This window comes from Bos indicus, chromosome 10 (genome assembly GCF_029378745.1).
Source record: "Bos indicus isolate NIAB-ARS_2022 breed Sahiwal x Tharparkar chromosome 10, NIAB-ARS_B.indTharparkar_mat_pri_1.0, whole genome shotgun sequence".
NCBI classification, from domain to species: domain Eukaryota; kingdom Metazoa; phylum Chordata; class Mammalia; order Artiodactyla; family Bovidae; genus Bos; species Bos indicus.
The window spans coordinates 70214127-70239125 of NC_091769.1; the positions used below are offsets into that span (position 1 = coordinate 70214127).

The 24999-nt window shown below is 41.2% G+C and overlaps 1 protein-coding gene across 2 annotated transcripts in view; it reads right to left on the minus strand.

The window, feature by feature from the left end:
• Positions 1-24999, minus strand: part of ARMH4 (armadillo like helical domain containing 4) — a 147956-nt gene that overhangs the window by 82835 nt on the left and 40122 nt on the right. For both annotated transcript variants that reach the window (XM_070797654.1, XM_019968976.2), the window contains exon 5: positions 13333-13584. In XM_070797654.1, the coding sequence (XP_070653755.1) occupies positions 13333-13584 (252 nt within the window). The remainder of the gene's footprint in view (positions 1-13332; positions 13585-24999) is intronic.

Here is a 24999-nt window from a genome sequence, read left to right on the forward strand (position 1 = left end):
CTTCCAAAAGGCTTAACGTTTCCTACACTGAAGAAACATGAAAGTTTCACTGTGGCCATTATACATAACTGCGCATCAGAAGTGTCATGAGCACCAAACAAACAAACAAACCAAAAAACCAGAATACATCACATTCTTTTCATGTCAGAGTCTGGTTTTCTTGAGGTTTGGCCAGGTCTCTTTTTGATTTCTGGTTCATGATGGGTGTCCGCCAAACACACCTGCGAGCACAGCCAGAAGTGGGCAGCTGGAAGGAACTCTATTCATATCTTTAACCTATTTATAACCTACCTCACGCGCAAAAGATTTATGGCTTCTAACAAATACCTAAAATATAACAGGATAAAAATAAATAAGTGGAAAATTTAGGAAATAAATGCCTTTAAAACCTAAAATCCTGAGTTTGTCAAATGTTTCACCAAGGGCACAGGGAAAGATTTTCTCCCTGCATGCATGTGTGTGTGCTAAGTCACTTCAGTTGTGTCTGACTCTTTGGGACCCTGTGAACTGTAGCCTGCCAGACTCCTCTGTCCATGGAGGACAGAGGATTCTCCAGGCAAGTATACTGGAGTGGGTTGCCATGCCCTCCCCCAGGGGATCTTCCCAACCCAGGGATCGAACCTGCATCGCCTGCATTGGTAGCAGGGTTCTTTACCACTAGCACCAACTGGGAAGCCCCTTTCTCCCCTATAGGTCCCCAACTACTCCTAATCTTTGAGTAACTCAGTAACTCAAATGGAAAAACCTATGAGGAAATGATTTCTTGCACTTGGAAGGCATTCTGCTCTGCAGATCTAATATGCCTTAAGCACTCTTTCTCCTGAGTAAGGAGAGGCAGAGATCACGATCTCTAATTCAAGCTTTAGCACCAGTGCATCTTGCCTAATGCGGAAAAAGGAGGTCTACATCCAAGTTCTGCTCCTCCTGTCTAGGACAAATAATTTAGTTCTTTCCAAAGAGGGAATGGTATTACTCTCAAAGCCAGAAAACTGGGTAACCATCTCAGGACAGGAAGGTGCCTATCCATGGAAACTCACATCTGGAGAGGCTCACTCATTTCAGATGCAGGAGTCAGGGTACAAAATGTCCACAGTTCAGATTTCGAAGTCTGTCACGTGACCATGGACTTTCTGGGAAAATTAAACTAAGGATATCGACTTTAAGTTTCATCTCTACATGAGATTAAACACAGAAAAAAAAAATCTTTTTTTTTTTTTTAAAGACACTGTAATCTGCAAGCCAGGCTTCAGCAATATGTGAACCGTGAACTTCCTGATGTTCAAGCTGGTTTTAGAAAAGGCAGAGGAACCAGAGATCAAATTGCCAACATCCGCTGGATCATGGAAAAAGCAAGACAGTTCCAGAAAAACATCTATTTCTGCTTTATTGACTATGCCAAAGCCTTTGACTGTGTGAATCACAATAAACTGTGGAAAATTCTGAAAGAGATGGGAATAGCAGACCACCTGATCTGCCTCTTGAGAAATGTGTATGCAGGTCAGGAAGCAACAGTTAGAACTGGACATGGAACAACAGACTGGTTCCAAATAGGAAAAGGAGTACGTCAAGGCTATATATTGTCACCCTGCTTATTTAACTTCTATGCAGAGTACATCATGAGAAATGCTGGACTGGAAGAAACACAAGCTAGAATCAAGATTGCCGGGAGAAATATCAATCACCTCAGATATGCAGATGACACCACCCTTATGGCAGAAAGTGAAGAGGAAGTCAAAAGCCTCTTGATGAAAGTGAAGGTGGAGAGTGAAAAAGTTGGCTTAAAGGTCAACATTCAGAAAACGAAGATCATGGCATCCGGTCCCACCACTTCATGGGAAATAGATGGGGAAACAGTGGAAACAGTGTCAGACTTTATTTTTGGGGCTCCAAAATCATTGCAGATGGTGACTGCAGCCATGAATTAAAAGAGGCTTACTCCTTGAAAGGAAAGTTATGACCAACCTAGATACCATATTCAAAAGCAGAGATATTACTTTGCCAACAAAGGTCCATCTAGTCAAGGCTATGGTTTTTCCTGTGGTCATGTATGGATGTGAGAGTTGGACTGTGAAGAAGGCTGAGCACCGAAGAATTGATGCTTTTGAACTCTGGTGTTGGAGAAGACTCTTGAGAGTCCCTTGGACTACAAAGAGATCCAACCAGTCCATTCTGAAGGAGATCAGCCCTGGGATTTCTTTGGAAGGAATGATGCTAGAGCTGAAACTCCAGTACTTTGGCCACCTCATGCGAAGAATTGACTCATTGGAAAAGACTCTGATGCTGGGAGGGATTGGGGGCAAGAGGAGAAGAGGACAACAGAGGATGAGATGGCTGGATGGCATCACTGACTCGATGGACGTGAATGTGGGTGAACTCCGGGAGTTGGTGATGGACAGGGAAGCCTGGCGTGCTGCGATTCATGGGGTCGAAAAGAGTCGGACATGACTGAGCGACTGAACTGAACTGAATCCAAGACCAAAAGATCATTACAAGCAAAGTAAATCTTCACTCCTGGGAATTCAATTCATAGAACACTTCTTAAAATCCGCTATCTCTCTTTATAAACAGAAGCTGCCTCACCCCAAGAGAACAACCAGCGGACCCAGCCTAGGACAGCTGTGCTCCAGGGGGTAGGACCCAGGTATCAATAATTTGTGTCACTCTCCAGGTGATTCCAAAGTGCAGCCAAGAATGAGAACCACTGGTCCAAAGGCTTTAGTCAATCTGCTGCTCACATTGGGCTGGACTAAGGTTTCTTTCTTTCTCCTTCCATACATATATTTAACCATGTTAGTCTGGCAGCTTCCTGAGCAACCTCACAATCCATAGCTTAACATGCTATATGCCAAAATACACTGACATTTGTTGCTGTGAAGGATTGTTTGAAATCTCACACTTCCCACTGTCTTTTACAGAGAAGCTTTTTCTTGCTGCCACAGCCCATGCCGCACTATATTTAAGTTCGACCTTAGCTACACATGAAGTGTTTTAAAAGGACAAGAAGGATGATGAGGAGAAGAAAGAGAAGAACTGACACAGTTTAGGAAGGGTCTGACTTTCTCACAGACAAATGTTCAGTTTCTCTAAGGCCCAATCCCCACACCCTTTTTGCCAATTCAAAATATATTCTCTTTCACATTAAAATCATCCTAAATTACCAGGTAATGAAACTGATAATAATATACAAATGATAACATCTTAATGTGGTTAATCTTAATCTTAAAGGTGGTGCCAGTAGTAAAGAATCCGCCTGCCAATGCAAGAGACTCGGGTTTAATTCCTGGATCAAGATCCCCTAGAGAAGGAAATGGCAACCCACTCCAGTATCCTTGCCTGGAAAATTCCATGGATAGAGGAGCCTGGAGGGCTACAGTCAATGGGGTCACAAAGAGTTGCACAAGACTGAGCAACTGAGCATACATACCACGTTCCAATGGAAGTAGCTTGCTTCTGCTGCTGCGCCACTTCAGTCGTGTCCGACTCTGTGCGACCCCAGAGATGGCAGCCCACCAGGCTCCGCCGTCCCTGAGATTCTCCAGGCAAGAACACTGGAGTGGGTTGCCATTTCCTTCTCCAGTGCATGAAAGTGAAAAGTGAAAGTGAAGTCGCTCAGTCGTGCCCGACTCTTAGCGACCCCATGGACTGCAACCTACCAGGCTCCTCTGTCCATGGGATTTTCCAGGCAAGAGTACTGGAGTGGGGTGCCATTGCTTTCTCCAGGAAGTAGCTTGGAGACTCATTATCCTATCCAGATAGTAGATCTGCATTTTACTAAGGCCATCTCAAGACATATAATATTATTTCAATCCAAAGGAAGACTCTTAATATTGAAGGGTAGGCACCATATTAAAACAGGAAGGATGATATAAATTGGGGCTTGCACAAGCACTCCTTAAGTTACACCTCACAGATGGCTGCCCACTCAGAGAAACCGCTGATTGTTAAGTGATGATTCAATTCCACCACAGTGGAATTGCTCAGCCACTGGCCTCACATCTATGGGACCACTCTCTGCCTCACTGCAATTTATCTCTACATGTCAGCCTCTCTTTCCCTAAAACACAGCATACACTTGGTAGGTGCTTTATAAATATCTGGTGAAAAACTAGAAGCATGAATGCACTTCATTTTTCTGCTTTCCACAAACATCCCTATACTCTGTTAACTGAATATTTACCATGTTTTTTAAAGACCTCCAGAGAAAAATATTCTACTTCCTGAATCAGGAACCTATTCCAATATTAGATGGAGGCTTTTGGGGAAAAAAAGTGAAGACAGCTATAATTCTGCACTTAACTAATTAATGGAGTCTGGAAGCCTTATCTATTCAGAATGTCAACCAAACCATAAAGTGACCCAAAATGATCTCTTCTTGGAACAATACCATCCTCAGGCCCTCATCCAGAACTCATGAATACAAAACATATTTAGGGAACTTCCCTGGTGGTCCAGTGGTTAAGAATTCGTCTGCCAATACAGAGGACACGGGTTTGATCCCTGGTCCTGACTATTGCAGAGCAACTAAGCCTTGTGCACTGCAACTACTGAAGCCCACATGCCTAGAGCCCTTGTTCCACAACAACAGAAACCATCGCAGTGAGAAGTCCAAGCCCTGAAACAAAGAGTAGCCCCTAGCTGCCGCAACTAGAGAAGGCCCAATGCAGCAATGAAGACCCAGAACAATCAAAAATATTAAAATACATATATAAAACAGACACAAAAACTCAATGTGCAACTTTTTTAAAAAATTAGATAAATTAAAAATTTTTAACATATTTAAAATAAATATATTAATTTAACGAGATTGGTCATAGGAGTCTTAGAAGAAACATGGATAAGAATCAGCCACAACAGAAGTAAACAGAAAAACACAGAAATCATAGATAATAGGTATGGTGGAAAGAAGAATGGAACTGGAGGAATCAACCTACCTGACTTCAGGCTCTACTACAAAGCCACAGTTATCAAGACAGTATGGTACTGGCACAAAGACAGAAATATAGATTAATGGAACAAAATAGAAAGCCCAGAGATAAATCCACGCACATATGGACACCTTATCTTTGACAAAGGAGGCAAGAATATACAATGGATTAAAGACAATCTCTTTAACAAGTGGTGCTGGGAAAACTGGTCAACCACTTGTAAAAGAATGAAACTAGAACACTTTCTAACACCATACACAAAAATAAACTCAAAATGGATTAAAGATCTAAACATAAGACCAGAAACTATAAAACTCCTAGAGGAGAACATAGGCAAAACACTCTCTGACATACATCACAGCAGGATCCTCTATGACCCACCTCCCAGAATATTGGAAATAAAAGCAAAAATAAACAAATGGGACCTAATTAACCTTAAAAGCTTCTGCACATCAAAGGAAACTATCAGCAAGGTGAAAAGACAGCCTTCAGAATGGGAGAAAATAATAGCAAATGAAGCAACTGACAAACAACTAATCTCAAAAATATACAAGCAACTCCTACAGCTCAACTCCAGAAAAATAAATGACCCAGTCAAAAAATGGGCCAAAGAACTAAATAGACATTTCTCCAAAGAACACATACAGATGGCTAACAAACACATGAAAAGATGCTCAACATCACTCATTATCAGAGAAATGCAAATCAAGACCACTATGAGGTACCATTTCACACCAGTCAGAATGGCTGCGATCCAAAAGTCTACAAATAATAAATGTTGGAGAGGGTGTGGAGAAAAGGGAACCCTCTTACACTGTTGGTGGGAATGCAAACTAGTACAGCCACTATGGAGAACAGTGTGGAGATTCCTTAAAAAACTGGAAATAGAACTGCCTTATGATCCAGCAATCCCACTGCTGGGCATACACACTGAGGAAACCAGAAGGGAAAGAGACACGTGTACCCCAATGTTCATCGCAGCACTGTTTATAATAGCCAGGACATGGAAGCAACCTAGATGTCCATCAGCAGATGAATGGATAAGAAAGCTGTGGTACATATACACAATGGAGTATTACTCAGCCATTAAAAAGAATTCATTTGAATCAGTTCTAATGAGATGGATAAAACTGGAACCTATTATACAGAGTGAAGTAAGCCAGAAGGAAAAACACCAATACAGTATACTAACGCATATATATGGAATTTAGAAAGATGATAACAATAACCCTGTGTACGAGACAGCAAAAGAGACACTGATGTATAGAACAGTCTAATGGACTCTGTGGGAGAGGGAGAGGGTGGAAGATTTAGGAGAATGGCATTGAAACATGTAAAATATCATGTATGAAACAAGATGCCAGTCCAGGGTCAATGCACGATACTGGATGCTTGGGGTTGGTGCACTGGGACGACCCAGAGGGATGGTATGGGGAGGGAGGAGGGAGGAGGGTTCAGGATGGGGAGCACATGTATACCTGTGATGGATTCATTTTGATATTTGGCAAAACTAATACAATTATGTAAAGTTTAAAAATAAAATAAAATTAAAAAAAGAAATAATTCATAAAAAAAAAAAAAGGTATGGTGGCTGACATGCAGCCTCATGGTTCCACCAGTCATGTGATCACATTCCACTTGCCAATGACTGTCTAGAAACCAGCATGTGACATAATTTCAGCCAATCAAAAGTGAGTATTCTATTGGAGGATTCTTGGAAATGCTTCTTCTCTCCTGAGAAAGAAACGCAATAAAAAGACAGTCTTCTTCTTTGAACAATGTCTTGTCTAGGTGTGACACCTGAAACTGCTTCAAGCCATTACAGTTGTAAGGAGACCAGCCTGGGGCCAAAGTCAACATCCCAAGGGAGGACAGTGCAGTAAGATGGAAAAACTGAGTCGCCAATGGCCACTGAGCTACTCAAGTCAACTGACCCAGAAGCCTTATCTCTGGACTTCTTGTTTTCAGAGAAAATACATTTCTTTACTCTTTAAGTCTATTTAAGGTTTCTGCTACCTGTAGCTAAAGGCATCCTAGCAGATTCAGAATGCACAAAGTAAAGAATCACCAGATATTACATCGGAAATGTTTAAATGTCAAAATGGATACATTGACTCAACTTTGGCCATATTGATTTTATAGTTTTAAAAGAATAATCATGTGATTACAAAAGGATAAGAAGTAGTGTGGGTCACAGTATCTGCTCTCTACAGGTTCCTACCAATAAATCTGAAAATGATCTTGTTAGATCAGAAAAGAAATTGATTCTGCATATGTAAAAAAAAAAAAAAACTTCCTCTACACTACAATCAGTGCACCTCAGCCACAACATGGAACTTTCGCTCCTGATTCTTTATCCTGACAGCCTACCAGTTCAGTCCACAATCATACCTCCCAACAGCAAGATCAAGAAACTGGGCTGTTTCCCTCCAAAGCTTTAGAGGCAATGTGTATGTGACAACAGAAAACAGAAGTGCAAAGAATTAAGCCATGAATCTACTGCTTTGCCTTAGAAAGTAATCTAAGTTTTCTCCTCTTGTTTCTTCACAGAAAATGAAATGATAATCTATTCAAAGAGTGTATATTATTCTTAGCCAATTCCAACTACCCACTTCAATATGTTCATTTTTAAAGGTGTCTATGGGTTTTAGCACTTGCTTTGGAATACCATTCATATTGTAAAATAGGATGTGATCATCTATAAATAAAACAACCCACTTAAAAGTAGAAATGAATACGATGGTCAATTAAAGTAAAATTGTTTTAAATTAGATTACTTTTTAGAGACCTCCATCTTTGCATTTTTAGTGATTCATTAAGAAAAAACTATAGTTAAGTTTACAACACTCACACTCACCCTACAGCTGCCATGTAGCTCTGCTTTCTAAAATGAAGCTGCTCATGAAATACTTATTGAAATCTGTATTAGTTTCTTATTTCTGCTGTAACAAATTACCACTAAGTTAGGGGCTCAAAACAATACAAACTTATTGTCTTATAGTTTTACAGGTCAAAAGTCTAAAATGGGTCTTGAAGGACTAAAATTAAGGTGCCAGCAGGATTGTGTTCCTTCTAGAAGCTCAAGAAGAAAATTCATCTCTTTGCCTTTTCCAGCTTGTGGAGGCTGCCAGAATTCCTTGCTTCTGGTCACATCATTCTGACCTCTGCCTCTGTCATCACATCTACTTTTCTGACTTTGACCTGTCTTCTTCCTGCTTATAAGGACACTTGTGAATACACTTGTGTGACCTTTGCAGAAAATCCAGGATAACCATTCCATCTCAAGATCCTTAACCTAATCATCAGCAAAGCTTTTTGCCAGGTAAGACAACGTAATCATAGGTTCCAAAGATTAGGACATAAACATATTTGAAAAAAGTACAAGTGTTAGTCGCTCAGTCGTGTCAGACTCTCTGTGACCCTGTGGACTGCAGCCCGCCAGGCTCCTCTGTCAATGAAATTCTCCAGGCAAGAATACTGGAGTGGGTAGTCTTTCCCTTCCCCAGGGGCCTTCCTGACCCAGGGATCAATCCTGGGTCTCCCACTTTGTGGGCAGATTCTTTACTGTCTGAGCCAACTGGGGAGCCATTATTCTTGGTACCACAAAATCCATCACAAACAGGGGAGGGGCCCCTCTTTATCGTGTGATCTGAGAGCATTTAGGAAACTATATCAATTAATACTGACCCAGAAGTTGTCAGTGGTTTTGAGTTCCTAGTAAATACTCCTGTCCCCCCAAGAAAAAGATGGTGAGCTAATAAAATCTTAGACACAAGCACTGCTAACCCAACCCAGTCTTCCCACAGCAGAGAACGGGAAGGACTTGCTTGTTTTGGTTCCCATGAAAATTAGAATGCTAAAAACATGTTGGCAAATTGAATTTTTCAAGAAAAGAAGTGGCAGCAAAAGGTAAGAGACATCCAGGGAAATGGTAAATTTTATAAAAAGAAAAAATCTGATATAAACCAAAATGTCAAGACTTGGGAAAATCACTTTAAAAAAAAAGACTGATTAATTGATTTACTTAGTCTATTTATTTTTTGACTCTGGTGGGTCTTTGTTGCTCCACATGGGCTTTCTCTAGTAGCAGCAAGCCAGGGCATCTCTTTCTTGCATTGTGAGGGTTTCTCATTGCAGTGGCTTCTCTTGTTGAGAAGCACAGGCTCTAGGCACAAAGGCTTCAGTAGTTGTGGCACGCAGGCTTAGCTGCTCCGAGGCATGTGGGATCTTCCCAGACCAGAGATTGAACCATTCCCTTGCATGGAAAGGCAAATTCTTAACCACTGAACCACCAGGGAAGTCCAAAATCACTTTTTAAAGTGACAAATCACCTTAGTGATAACAAATCATTAAATTGGTATTACTAATTTAAGAAACTTTAGCCATGCATGGAGGCTGGACTCAGGAGGCAAGACAAGGGGACAACTGGGCTATTCACCCTCCACCTCATGCCCTCCACACCTTAAAATGTAACTGCTATTAACCAAAAACTGGGGAAAACCCAAATGTTCGTCAACAGGTGATGAGATAAACAAGATGTAGCATATTCATACAGTTGAGTACTACACAGCTATGAAACCAGAACAAATTAGGGACTTCCTTGGTGGTCCAGTGATTGAGAATCCGTCTTCCAATGCAGGGAACGCAGGTTTGATCCCTGGGTGGGGAACTAAGATTCCACATGCCTCGGGGCAACTAAGCCTAGGTGCATGCTGCAACTAGAGGAAAGACTACACATCGCAATGAAGAGCCCGCCTGCTGCAACTACGACATGATGTCACCAAATAAATATAAGGTTTTTTTAATTTTAAAAAGGGGGAACAAATTATTGATACAGAAAACAACATGGTTGAATCGCAAAATCATTATGCTAAGTGAAAGAAGCTAGACACATAAGAGTATGTATTACATGATTCTACGTATATAAAATTCTAGAAAATGCAACCTAAACTGTAGTACTAAAAGTAGATCAGTGGTTACCTGGGATTGAGGACTGAGAGAGGGATGGACTGCACAGGACATGAGGAATAACTGGGGGGACAAAGGGGAAGTGATGGAAATTCTGCATTTTCAATGAGATGGAGGCTGTATGGATGTGTACAAGACTCAAATTGCATACTCTGAGTGCAGTTTACTATATATAGTTTATACCTCAATAAAGTTGATTTCTTAAAAATTTGGCTCCTTTTCAGTGGTAAATTTGTGTTGAGGAACACGGTAAGGCTAGAGCTCAAATGATCACGTTAGCCTTGAACTGTAGCCTCTACAAATCTTTCTAAGATTCACAGTTCCTCCAATTGCTTATCATTATCATAGATAGTATGCCAACTTTCCAAGTGGTGGAAATTGGCTTCCTAAACCACAATCCAGGAATAGAGGCCATATGATCTCCCTGCAGTACTTCTCCCTACAGAGAGGGTACAAAAACAACCCTCTCTCCAGGAATGGGGTACAGTCTCTGAATATTCACCCAATCCATATCTAAAAGACTGTTCGACCATCCATGATCCTTTCATGTTATAAATCTACTACCTGAGGAGTCACTTGACGTGTAGATTTTTGTGTTTAACCTCTGTAATAAGTTACATTGGTATTTTGCATTTTATTTCGTTCATTTCAACCAGTGGTGGAACAGGTGCATTTCAAGCCTGTTCAGGCCTGAAGAGACCAAATATTTATTCACATGTCCCCAGGTCAGTGTTTGTGTTTGTTTTGTAATACTTTGATAATATTTTGATATACTTATGAGGTTTTAGCAGTTTCACTTGGTATATTTTTTAAAGTAATTACTGCCCAATTACATGCCAAATTTGTTCAGAAAATAACTTAGTAAATATAACATTGTATGCACATATACTAATACCGTCTGCCTGCCCAGTGGAAACACATCCTTTATCGCCTCCTCTCTTTCCATAAGCACATTCCACAGGAAATCCCAGCTACATTTCAACTACAACCTTTATGCCAACCTAGAGGGTGATAGGAGAAGGCAATGGCACCCCACTCCAGTACTTTTGCCTGGAAAATCCCATGGACGGAGGAGCCTGGTGGGCTGCAGTCCATGGGGTAGCTAGAGTCAGACATGACTGAGCGACTTCACTTTCACTTTTCACTTTCATGCACTGGAGAAGGAAATGGCAACCCACTCCAGTGTTCTTGCCTGGAGAATCCCGGGGACGGGGAAACCTGGTGGGCTGCCGTCTATGGGGTCACACGGAGTCGGACATGACTGAAGCGACTTAGCAGCAGCAGCAGCAGCAGAGGGTGATAAACCCAGAATAACTTCTCAGTCCCAGTCCTCTTCCCTAAATTCAAGACACAAAATCTAAGACCCTCCTGGACACCTCACAGGCTCCTCATATTCAACATGCCCAAAACTAGCTCATCATCTCCCTAAAATGCCAAGTTCATATTGCTCCCTTTATTCCCTTTTTTCGTCAGAGGCATCACTCTCCACCTGTTCACCCAATCTAAAAACCTAGAAATCATCCTCACCTCTCCCTCTATTTTTCCTCAATCCCCCAAATCCATTAGTACCTATGACAAAAGCTCTCAGGTTGACTCTTTTCCATTCATCCCACTTGCTCTGCCTTACTTCATGTTCTTTGTGTCTCACATAGACATTTCACGGATCTCAGAAGTGGCCTTTTTCTCTCTCCCCAATCTCATGCTCCTCCCCTCCTCCTCCACCACACTATCACCAGAACAGTTTTCATAAAGGACAAATGAAAACCTCTTGGCAGTCAAAGCTCTTCATGATGCATCCTTGCTTACCTTTCCAACCTTGTCTGCTATTATATCTCCTAGAACTTCTTTTTACCCACTTAACAACATTCTTTGCCAGCCCATCTGTATATGCTCTTTCATCCCTCCAATGCCTTTGCGTATGTTCTTTCTTTGGTTTCTTTTCCTTGCAAGCTATCTCCTATTTATATATCCTTCAGGTGACAGCTCTAAACTCTCCAAGCGACTCTAGATGGCATCCTTCTACACTTCTACTCTGCCCTCCTATAACCCATTTTTATCACCATCCTGCGCTGAAACCTTTACGAATGGGCTCTGCTCTAATCAAGAAAAAGCATTGCCTTGTTTTTTTCTGTGTTTCTAACACCTTACAAAGGAACATAGTAGGGGTTCTGCTTTTTGGACAAATTAATTAACCACATCAAAAGGACAGCTCACAAAAAAACTATAAGGGAAGAGAAGATGACATTAAAGATCCTTACACATGTTCCTTAGTTTTGGAGATTATGGAAAGATTTCTCCTTAGACTGCAAATCTTTAAAGGTTTTACCAACTTCAATTTGAGCTTTTAAAAAAGCAAGAGAGCTTTTAAACTACTCAATCCTGTGATAAACAGACAATGTGATTCTTCCCCACTCCATACTCATTATAATGCACATGCACTTACCCTTTCTCACTGCTAATCTGAAAGGGTTTTCATGGGAGGAGAGAAGGACAATCTTTAAGAAATCATATGTAATAAGATTCTAAATTGAAAGTTTCAACCAAGGCACCAAGATACACTAGTATGATATTCCAGAGCAAAATCTGAGATCAACATCCAAATTTTCAATGAAATACTCTAAACACTGGTTATATGACTGTTAAATCAAACCTCTGCTGCACTGAAGGTATCCTTGGGCCTTTTAAAGATCAAGAGAGCTTCAGGGAGGAGATTTCTTTGGAGCAGAGGTCACTTCCCCTCAGGTCAACAGAGTGAGGCCTCAAACAATCACCCAGAGCTAAACAGTATCTCTCCAGAAAAAGTTAAGAAGAGACAGAGGAGCATCCCTGCTGACCACAAGAGAGTATCAAGGTTGGGGTCAGCCTGCCTCCAGAGAGTCTCTCGCCAAAACTCCAGGCCATGCCCAAGAAAGAGTAAGCTTGGGGTTGTCTGGACACCAAGTGACAAAAAGAGATTATATTTGATGATGAAACGCAACCACAAGAATGAGCAGAAACATATTGGGATGGCTAAAAGCTCACCCAGAAGTGAAGGAAGAACTTCCCAGGGAGGAAATTCTAAAAGGAGGGGATCACAAAATAGATTTGCTTTCTGACTCCAGTGCATTCATGACACTTTGGGCAGCTGACTGGTTACACACAATTCTGTCCCAATTGGAAGTCCTCCCAGAGCCAACAGCTGTCCTCCAGCTGGGAAGGAACGATGGAACTCTTTCCAAAAATTAAGGTAACCGTGCTCTTCAGGCAGATGGAGACTGGAACCTGGCTACTGAAGAGCATAAATATAAACATATCGGAGAAAGAAGTGAGAACTAAAATGAAACATCCATAAAAAGAAAATCCATTTTGCTCCATCATCAATGCCAATGAAAGAAAGTTGTCACCTAAGAAAAGTAAGATGAGGGGAGGGAGGAAGGAGAGAAACACACATGACTCTTACCCAGGCCCTGATTCTGCTGTTCCCACTGGATGGCATCTGGCACCTGGAAGGTGACTCCCTCCAAAGAGACCACGTTTTCCTGCTCTAAGCCAGGTTCCTGAGACGTGATGCCAGGGAGCGTGAACCCAGGCAGCTCGGTGTCACCCAAGGCCTCATCCAGGGAGTCAGCATCTTTATCTTCCTCATCTTCCTCCTCATCTTCTTCCTCTTCATCTTCCTCTTCATCCTCTTCATCTTCATCATCTTCTCCCTCTAGGAAAGAGGAAAGCAAAGGGGACATGAAGAAATACAGGCAGTGCACACAAATGAATCTTTTGAAATGACCCAAACACTACAAAATAAACATGACTGGCCTGTTAAAACATATTTTATCATTAAAGTTGAGCAAGAAGAGCTTTGAGGGATTGCATGCCCACCCTATACCTACATTTTAAACTTTCAAAACCACAGTTATGTCAGATAATTATCATGCATCATGTTTATTAGGAGTTAAAGTTCAGGTAATAGGGATTTTTGTTAATGTCATATTTATAATTAAAAGGGTAGCAAACACCATCTTCCTGTTTTCTGGAGATCATTACAGATCTGTCTGTTAGAAAGCTCACTGAAATACTAACAGAATTTAAAAGAAGTGTTCCAGTCTTTTTCTATCTCATAATACTAAACAAGAGAATTCATTATGTTGACATAGTTTTCTTTCTGCTCTTCTTCCACATCAGTGAATAGAACTCACAACAATGTTAACTGAGAGGTACATTAATCCACTCCTGCATCTGTTCTCCTTACACAGGAGGGACCCAAGAAACGGGGAAAGGTCACATGAGCGTTCTCAATCCAATTCTAAAGGGGATCAGGAAATGACACATTGGTCAAGGACAGTCAGAAAAGAAACATGTGAGAAAAAATCACTATCATTACCAGCATCATATGAGTTAAGTACATAATATGTCCATCTGTGACACTTCAAGAGGTGTAGGTTTAAGGAACATAAGATCCCCAATTTCATTTTATTTCACGTATGTTAATTTTCTAGGAATACTCTGAACTCCCATCCACATTATGAAGGCACCCCTGAAACCCTCCATAAGGGCCCACAAAATCCACTGAAGGCCTTTTCCTTGTTCTCCCTCTTGGCTCTGAACACAGTGGTGACCGTAACATGGAACTCTCTTCAAAGGCTGAAGAGAAAACAGAGGATTAAAGCCACCTAAGAATTCGGAGACTCTCCTTCTTCCAGACAATTTTCTCCTTTTCAGCTATCATTTACAGATTTTCTTAACTTAAAAATATTACTTCTAATCTTTTTCATTCTTATATATCCTTTACCTTCATAGGATTTAATACCTGCCCCTATTCCAAAAATTAAACAAATATTTATCAAGCACCTAGTTCCAGGCACTAGGAATACCACAATAATGTCTCTGCCTTCATGGAGCTGATATGTCACTCAGGAGACATACAGCAAACAAAGAGATATATAAATAGATATGCAATATACTGCACTCTGATTAAAACCAGCAAGAAGACAGAAAATGCCAGGTGCTACTATTTTAGATGGCAAGATCAAGGGAAGTTTTTCTAATAAGGTAAGGTTTGAACAGAGATCATACCCAAATAATGAATTCTTTTGTTTAATTTAGATCATTAAAGATTCCCAGCAGAGGAGGACGGGGAATGGTAAAGGCAAAGCCTGTGTTCAAAGAATGGCAAAGAAGATTGGGCTGAGAGGCAGTGAGTGACAAGACAGAATACATGAAGCAAGGAAATCAGGGGTAAGCAGAGGCCACATCTAAAGCAGATTTGTAAGGAATGACTGGCTACAGGGTGGAGAACAGGTTATCTTAGAGCAAGAAACAAAGCAAGGAGACCCACAGGAGGAGGCTATTGGAAAAATCCAGGGAATAGATGATGATGCTTCGGATGAGGGTGCAGTCCTAGAAAAAGAGAGAAGTGATCAGACCTGAGATGTAATTTGAAGGTAGAGCCCTGCTGATAATTACAATGTGGGATGTGAGAGGAAGATCTCACTTTATTAAAAATGAGAACTCAAGAGACAAATCAAGAATTTTATGTGAAATATATTAATTGGGTGATACTTGTGCCTCTGACAGCCAAATGGAAATGCTGGAAGTCTAAGGAAGGTCAAAGCTAGAAATAAAAACCTAGGAGTCATCAACTTATAAATTATATTTAAGGCCTTGACACTGACTGAGATCATCAAGAGAATGAGAGTGGATGAAAGGGAAGTGGGCCAGCCCAGGCCCTGGACAATCAAACATTTAGAGGTTGGCCAGCAGGGGGAGATCCAGCAAAGGAGACAGAGAAGTGACCGCAGGAGAAAACCAAAACAAGAGAAGAAAACATTTCTGAGTAGGGGGCTGAGTAAGAAACGACGACTGTCCCTCTGGTTTAGACATTTGGGAAGTCATTCTTGAACTTGACAAAAGTTGTATTCCTGGAATGGTAGGGACAAAAGTCAGACTGAAGTGCTCCTAAAGTAAATTGGGGAAAAGGAAGCAGACATAAGTAGAGAAAACACAAGAAATTTGGAGAAGAGAACAGGGACATTAGGGGATAGCTGGAGGGAGATATGGGCTCAAGGGTAGGTTCTGAAAGCAGAAACTGTTAGAATTTGCCTGTAATTGATAAGATCTGGCAGAAAGGAGTGAACTGATGATGCGGAGGGAAGAGCAGTAGGAGAAATGTCCTGACAGATGAGGTGTGATAGAGAGATGACACACAAGGACTCCGGAGCCACTTAACTTACTATGCTGAGTGGTTTCAGACAAATTACTGAATTCTGGTGTGCCTCAGCTCCCTCACTGTAAAACTGGTGTGAGTCCTGCCACACAGGGCTGTTGTAAGGATTACATTAGTTAATATATCAGGTACTTAGAACTAAGCCTGGCACACAGTGTCCACCATATAAGACTGGCTTCTCTGCTATTACGGAGAGGGGAGGGAATGCAGTGCATGGCCAGCTTGGACACACCCACCTCTGCAGGGTCACAGGTGCAGGCCGGTGGCTAGATTTGGGGCAGGGAGCATGTGAAAGCTGTCATATTTCTTTCCTTGGTCAAATACAAAACTGGTGGATGTGGTCAGATTGCCAGGCAACCCTATGAGTCCACGTGAGTCCATCGGTAATGTTATAAATTTAAAGCAAACCATACTAAGATGATCAGTGTGTTTTTCTTCAGCCACATCACTGAATGGGTGGGTGGATAAGTGGAGTAGGCAGAGACATTTAACCAGGGCCAAGTTTTGCTAGGAGAGCTCAACTAAGGAAGGAGCAGTAGATTGTGTGTGAAGAGAATGATTATAAAGATGAACCAGAAAAGGATACAGACTCCCAACAATATGATGTGTAATTTCTCAGGATCTAACCTAAAGCATGGTGACAATGATTAACAACACTGCATTATATACTTGAATGTTATTAAGAAAATAGATCTCAAATAGTATCACCAAACCAAAAATTGGTAATTACTTGAGGGAATGGAAGTGTAAACTAACCTTACTGCAGTAATAATTTTACAATATATATACATATATGTGTGTGGGTATCAAATCATCACCTTATACATCTTAAACTTATATATGTTATATGTCATTAATATCTCAATAAAGCTGGAGGGGGAAAAAAGATGGGCCAGGGACTCCAGTTAAAGAGAAGCTGAGAAGGACAGCGGATAGGAAAAAGTAACAGAGTCAGTGGATTATGGAGAAAACTATCAGGAATCATTAAGGCTTTTTGACAATTTTACTGACCATCCTCCTGTAGACAGAAATTGGTGATGAGCTAAAAAGAAAATTTATTTTATTTTTAAACTTTGTAAAATCACTTTTAGTTACTTTTCCTCTCCACAAACCTAGAGGGTTGTTCTTGATAGGAATATCATGACAATATGATTCTGACCCCCTGAGAATGCAAAGGCGAAGCCAGAGCTCTGAGCCCTCGATTTCCAGCTTTTATCATTGAACCATTGTCCTCTGACCACCACCAACCACCAAGGATAACTTACACTTGGTCCTCAATGTGTTCAGTTAGCTCCTCCTCTTTAAAATACAGAGCTAAAACAAATACCGTATACTAATGCATATATGTGGAATCTAGAAAAATGGTATAGATGGTATTATTTGCAAAGCAGAAACAGAGACACAAACAGAGAGGGCACGATACCAAGTAGAAAGGGGTGGGTGGAATGAATTGGGAGGCAGAGACTGACACATACACACACTATGGAAATGTAGAGTGTTAGTCACACAGTCGTGTCCAACTCTTTGTGACCCCATGTAATATGGCCCACCGGGCTCCTCTGTCTATGAGATTTCTCAGGCAAGAATACTGGAGAGGGTTGCCATCCCCTTCTCCAGGGCATCTTCCCAACCCAGGGATCGAACCCGGGTCTCCAGCATTGCAGGCGTGTTCTTTACCGTCTAAGCCATCATGGAAGACAGCATATACACACTGCTGCTGCTGCTGCTAAGTCACTTCAGTCGTGTCCGACTCTGTGCGACCCCGTAGACGGCAGCCCACCAGGCTCCCCCATCCCTGGGATTCTCCAGGCAAGAACACTGGAGTGGGTTGCCATTTCCTTCTCCAATGCATAGAAGTGAAAAGTGAAAGTGAAGTCGCTCAGTCGTGTCCGACTCCTAGTGACTCCACGGACTGCAGCCCACCAGGCTCCTCCATCCATGGGATTTTCCAGGCAAGAGTACTGGAGTGAGGTGCCATTGCCTTCTCCGATATATAGACTACAATGTATAAAATAGATAACTAATGAAAATCTACTATATAGCACAGAGAACTCTCCCTGGTGCTCTGTGTTAACCTAAATGGAAAGGAAATCCAAAAAAGACAGGATAAAGGTATACACATGGCTGATTCACTTTGCTATACAGAAGGAACTGACATAGCAATGCAAAGTAACTATACTCTAAATTAAAAATAGCCAGCTAACCAGAGCTGGTTAGCTCTTTTTAATTTTATCATTATTATTTTTTTTAATTGGAGTATAGTTCCTTCACACTGCTATGTCAGTTCCTGCTGTATGACCAAGTGAATCAGCCATACATATACATGCATGCATACTAAGTCACTTCAGTCGTGTCTGACTCTTTGCAACGCTATGGACTGTAGCCCGTTAAGACCCTCTGTCTGTAGGATTCTCCAGGCAAGAAAACAGGAGTGGGTTGCCATGCCCATCACCAGGGGATCTTCCCAATCCAGGGATCAAACCTACATCTCTTATGTCTCCTGCATTGTCAAGCAAGTTCTTGATCACTAGAGCCACCTGGGAAGCCAGGTGGTTGTTGTTCAGTTGCTCAGTCATGTCGATGCTTTGTGAGCCCATGGAATGCTGCACACAAGGCTTCCCTGTCCTTCACTATCACCCAGACTTTGCTCAAACTCATGTCCGTTGAGTTGGTGATGCCATCCAACAATTTCATCCTCTGTCTTCTCCTCCTCTTTTCTTGCCCTCAGTCTTTCCCAGCATCAGGGTCTTTTCCAATGAGTTGGCTCTTTGCATCAGGTGGCCAAACTTTTGGAGCTTCAGCTTCAGAATCAGTCCTTCCAGTGAATATTCAGGGTTGATTTCCTCTAGGATTGACTTGTTTGATCTCCATGCTTCCAAGTGATTTCAAAAGTCTTCTCCAGCACGACAATTCAAAAGTATCAGTTCTTCAGCCCTCAGCCTTCTTTATGGTCCAACTATCACATACGTACATGACTACTGGAAAAACCATAGTTTTGACTATAAGGACTTTTATCTGCAAAGTGATGTCTCTGCGTTTAAATATACTGTCTAGGTTTCTTGTAGCTTTTCTTCCAAGGAGCAAGCGTCTTTTCATTTCATGGCTGCAGTCACTGCAGTAATTTTAGAGCCCAAGAAGCTGAAGTCTGTCACTGTTTCCATTGTTTCCCCATCTATTTGCAATGAAGTGATGGGCCTGGATGCCATGATCTTAGTTTTTTGAATGCTGAGTTTTAAGCCAACTATTTCACTCTCCTCTTTCACTTTCACCAAGAGGCTCTTTAGTTCCTCTTCACTCTCTGCCATTAGAGTGGTGTCATCTGCATATCTGAGGTTATCGATATTTCACCTGGCAACCTTGATTCCAGCTTGTGCTTCATCCAGCCCACAATGTACTCTGCATATAACTTAAATAAGCAGGGTGACAATATACAGCTTTGACGTACTCCTTTCCCAATTTTGAACCAGTCCATTGTTCCATATCCAGTTCTAACTGTTGCTTCTTCACCTGCATACAAGCTTCTCAGGAGGCAGGTAAAATGGTCTGGTATTACCAACTGTTTGAGAATTTTCCACAGTTTGTTGTGATCCACACAGTCAAAAGTTTTAGCACAGCCAATGAAGTAGAAGTAGATTTTTTTCTGGAATTCTCTTGGTTTTTCTATGATCCAATGGATGTAGGCAATTTGATCTCTTGTTCCTCTGCCTTTTCTAAATCCAGCTTGTATATCTGGAAGTTCTTGGTTCACAGATAGTTGAAGCCTAGCTTGAAGGATTTTGAGCATTACCTTGCTAGCATGTGAAATGAGCACAATTGTATTTGAACATTCTTTGGCACTGTCCTTCTTTGGGGCTGCAATGAAAACTGACCTTTACCAGTCCACTGCTGAGTTTGCCAGCATATTGAGTGCACCACTTTAACAGCATCATCTTTTAGCATTTGAAATAGCTCAGCTGGAATTCCATCACCACTACTAGCTTTTTTCATAGTAATGCTTCCTAAGACCCACTTGACTTCATGCTCCAGGACTGCTGGTTCTAGGTGAGTGACCACACCATCATGGTTATCTGGGTCATTTAGTTCAGTTCAATTCAGTCACTCATTTGTGTCCTATTCTTTGCAACCCCAAGAACTGCAACATACCAGGCCTTCCTGTCCATCACCAACTCCTGGAGTTTATTCAAACTCATGTCCATTGAGTCGGTGATGCCATCCAACCATCTCATCCTCTGTCATCCCCTTTTCCTCCCACCATCAATCTTTCCCAGCATCAGGGTCTTTTCCAATGAGTCAGTTCTTCGCATCAGGTGGCCAAAGTATTGGAGTTTCAGCTTCAGCATCAGTCCTTCCAATAAATATACAGGACTAATTACCTTTAGGATGGACTGGTTGGATCTCCTTGCAGTCCAAGGGACTCTCAAGAGTCTTCTCCAACACCACAGTTCAAAAGCATCAATTCTTCAGCGCTCAGCTTTCCTTATAGTCCAACTCTCACATCCATACATGACTACTGGAAAACGCATAGCTTTCACTAGATGGACCTTTGTGGCAAAGTAATGTCTCTGCTTTTAATATGCTGTCTAAGTTGGTCATAACCTTTCATCCAAGGAGCAAGTGTCTTTTAATTGCATGGCTGCAGTCACCATCTGCAGTTATTTTAGAGTCCAAAAAAATAAAGTCTGTCACTGTTTCCGTTGCTTCTCCACCATTTGCCATGAAGTGTTGGGACCAAATGCCATGACCTTAGTTTTCTGAATGTTGAGTTTTAAACCAACTTTTTCACTCTCCTCTTTCGCTTTCATCAAGATGCTCTTTAGTTCTTCTTTGCTTTCTGCCATAAGGGTGGTGTCATCTGCATAGGGATGCAGGTTAGGGAAAGGGAAAATCATTAGATGATTCACGTATGACCTAAGTCAAATCCCTTATGATTATACAGTGGAAGTGAGAAATAGATTCAAGGGATTAGATCTGATAGACAGAGTGCCTGAAGAACTATGGACGGAGGTTCATGACATTGTACAGGAGGCAGGGATCAAGACCGTCCCCAAGAAAAAGAAATGCAAAAAGGCAAAACAGTTGTCTGAGGAGGCCTTACAAATACTTGTGAAAAGAAGAGAAGCGAAAGGCAAAGGAGAAAAGGAAAGACATACCCATTCGAATGCAGAGTTCCAAAGAATAGCAAGGAGAGATAAGAAAGCCTTCCTCAGTGATCAATGCAACAAAATAAAGGAAAACAATAGAATGGGAAAGACTAGAGATCTCTTCAAGAAAATTAGAGATATCAAGGGCACATTTCATGCAAAGATGGGCACAAAAGGACAGAAATGGTATGGAACTAACAGAAGCAGAAGATATTAAGAAGAGGTGGCAAGAATACACAGAAGAACTATACAAAAAAAGATCTTCATGACCCAGATAATCACGATGATGTGATCACTCACCTAGAGCCAGACATCCTGGAATGTGAAGTCAAGTGGGTCTTAGGAAGCATCACTACAAACAAAGCTAGTGGAGGTGATGGAATTCCAGTGGAGCTATTTCACATCCTGAAAGACGACACTGTGAAAGTGCTGCACTCAATATGCCAGCAAATATGGAAAACTCAGCAGTGGCCACAGGACTGGAAAAGGTCCGTTTTCATTCCAATCCCAAAGAAAGGCAATGCCAAAGAATGCTCAAACTACCGCACAATTGCACTCATCTCACACGTTAGCAAAGTAATGCTCAAAATTCTCCAAGCCAGGCGTCGACAGTAAGTGAATCATGAATTTCCAGGTGTTCAAGATGGATTTAGAAAAGGCAGAAAAACCAGAGATCAAACCTCCAACATCCACTGGATCATCAAAAAAGCAAGAGAGTTCCAGAAAAACATCTACTTCTGCTTTATTGACTATGCCAAAGCCTTTGATTGTGTGGATCACAACAAACTGTGGGAAATTCTGAAAGAGATGGGAATACCAGACCACCTGACCTGCCTCCTGAGAAATGTGTATGCAGGTCAGGAAGCAACAGTTAGAACTGGACATGGAACCACAGACTGGTTTCAAATAGGAAAAGGAGTTCATCAAGGCTGTATACTGTCACCATGTTTATTTAACTTATACGCAGAGGACATCATGAGAAATGCTGGGCTGGATGCAGCACAAGCTAGAATCAAGACTGCCAGGAGAAATATCAATAACTTCAGATCTGGGTTATTAAGCCCATACATATACATACATTTCCTCTTTTTGGATTTCCTTCCCATTTAGGTATAGAGTTAGGTATAGAATAGAGTTCTCTGCTATACAGTAGGTTTTCATTCGTTATCTAAAAAAGAGCTAACTATATGATCCCAGGGGCTTCTCTGGTGACTTAGACGATAAGGAATCTGCCTGCAATGTGAGAGACCCGAGTTCAATCCCTGGGTTGCAAAGATCCCCCAGAGAAGGGAATGGCTAACCGCTCTAGTATTCTTGCCTGGAGAATTCCATAGACAGAGGAGCCTGGTGGACCCCAGTCCAAAGGGTCACTAAGAGTCGAACACAACTGAGTGACTAATACTTTCACACAAAAGAAATCCCACTTCTGGGTATATATCCAAAGGAAATGAAACCTTAAACCCAAACAGATCTCTGCACTTCCAAGTTCACAGCAGCATTATCCACAATAGCTACAGTATGGAAACAACCTAAGTACTGGTCAATGGATGAATGCATAAAGATGTGGTATATATTATTAAATATTTATATACATGGGATATTATTCATATTATGCAATTTATATTATACCTGCAGGTATGTGTGTGTATGTATATATGTGGAATATTATTTAAGCCTTCAAAAAAAAAAAGAAATCCTGTCACTTGTAACATAGATAAACCTGGAGGACATTATGCTAAGTGAAATAAGTCAGAGAAAGACAAATACCACATGGTATCACTTATATGTGGAATTAAAAGTCTAATTCATAGAAACAAAGACTAGAAAAGTGATTGACAGGGTCTATGAATGGAGGTAAAAAGAGGAAGAATTGGTAAAAGGATACAAACTTTCAGTTGTAAGATGAATAAAGTTTGAGGACCTAATGTATAACATGGTCACTACAGCTGATAACACCATATTGTACATCTGAAATTTGCTATGAGAAGAGAACTTAAAATGTTCTCACCAAAAATTAAAAAGGTAAACATGTGAGATGATGAATGTGTTAATCTCATGGTGGAAATTCTTTCACAATGTATGTGTATATCAAATCACCATGGTGTACACATTAAATATCCTACAGTTTGTCAATTATACATCAATAAAGCTGTGGGAGGAGGACTACAGAGCTATAAAAATAATGAAAGGAACCTCAAAAGTTATCTTCCTCCATCCTTTTGTATCCTGAAAAGAGAGCTGCATCTATGCAAATCTAGGTCACGGTTGCGGCCTTCACAACACAATTGAGAGGACCTTGCTTAGGTCAAGGTATCTCGATCTCTCCCATACTCACCCACCCTGGTAAAGTCTTCTTTCTCCTCCCCCACCTGAAATGCCTGACATGAGACATATAACTCCAAGTCAGATGATAAAACCAAGGAGCACTTTCTTCAGAAACACCAGATTGAGTAGTATATAATTTTTACATCATCAGAAAAGGAAGGGCCCTGATTGATGTGTGGGATGAAAGAAAAAAGTCTTCTTTTACCACCAACCCTGACCTTCAACACAAAGAAGTTTATAAGGTTTCACTTTTAATACCTGAGTATATCTGAGGACAGAGCGATAGAAAAGAAAGTGTCAGAGACTGTGTAGAGAAAAGAAGAGGAATACAAGCCTTACAGGAGTGAGAGTCCTCCTTCAGTTCAGTTCAGTTCAGTTGTTCAGTCATGTCCGACTCTTTGTGACCCCATGGACTGCAGCACACCAGGCCTCCCTGTCCATCACCAACTCCTGGAGCTTACTCAAACTCATGTCCATTGAGTTGGTGATGCTACCCAACCATCTCATCCCCTTCTCCTCCTGCCTTCAATCTTTCCAGCATCAAGGTCTTTTCAAATGAGTAAGCTCTATGCATCAGGTGGCCAAAGTACTGGAGTTTCAGCTTCAACATCAGTCCGTCCAGTGAATATTCAGGACTGATTTCCTTTAGGATTTACTGGATCTCCACTGGAGAAGGGAATGGCAAACCACTTCAGTATTCTTGCCTTGAGAACCCTGTGAACCGTATGAACTGTATGAGTTCTCCTTCAGTCTAGCCTTATTCCCTCGTTATCGATTTCTGCCAGGGAATTTTCTTATTTTTAGAAGGTTACATTCATTCTCTAGCTGTTAAACATCTTTAGTAGTATATCATCTGTACCCTGCCACGATTTTCAGTGGACCGTTGACTACTATTACAGATCAGTAACAAAAAGGTATGATCACCTTTCTAATATTAGCAAAATAATGTATTTTATAGCAGCTTGACCCCAAAAGGTGGGAAACCATTGAATAAAGGAAAGATAATCTTGTCCTCTGTTGTATCACCAATGACTAACCCAGTGCCTGGCAGAAGTCACGACTCAATCTTTTTTGAATGGATGGATGGATGGGTGAATGCTTAGTCAGTTAACTAGGTCTATGCTTTTAACAACTGGCTGGATCTAAGGAAACACAGAGTAATAATAAGCAATGGGTAACACACTCCTCCGAGTAATCCTGCAATAAGCACAAAGGCAACATATCAAATGGACAGGTACAAAATAACCCAGAGTTGTATGCATTCATCTTTCACTCATAAAAACTGAAGAAAAACTCATCTGTATTTAGCCCAGTCTTTCAATAGATGCACCCAAGAGAAATAATGATGTCATGAACACTTCTGAAAACAAAGGACAACAAAATGAAATAAGCATTCAGCAAACTGTGCCAGAAACAATAACAAAATCTCTGATTTCAAGAA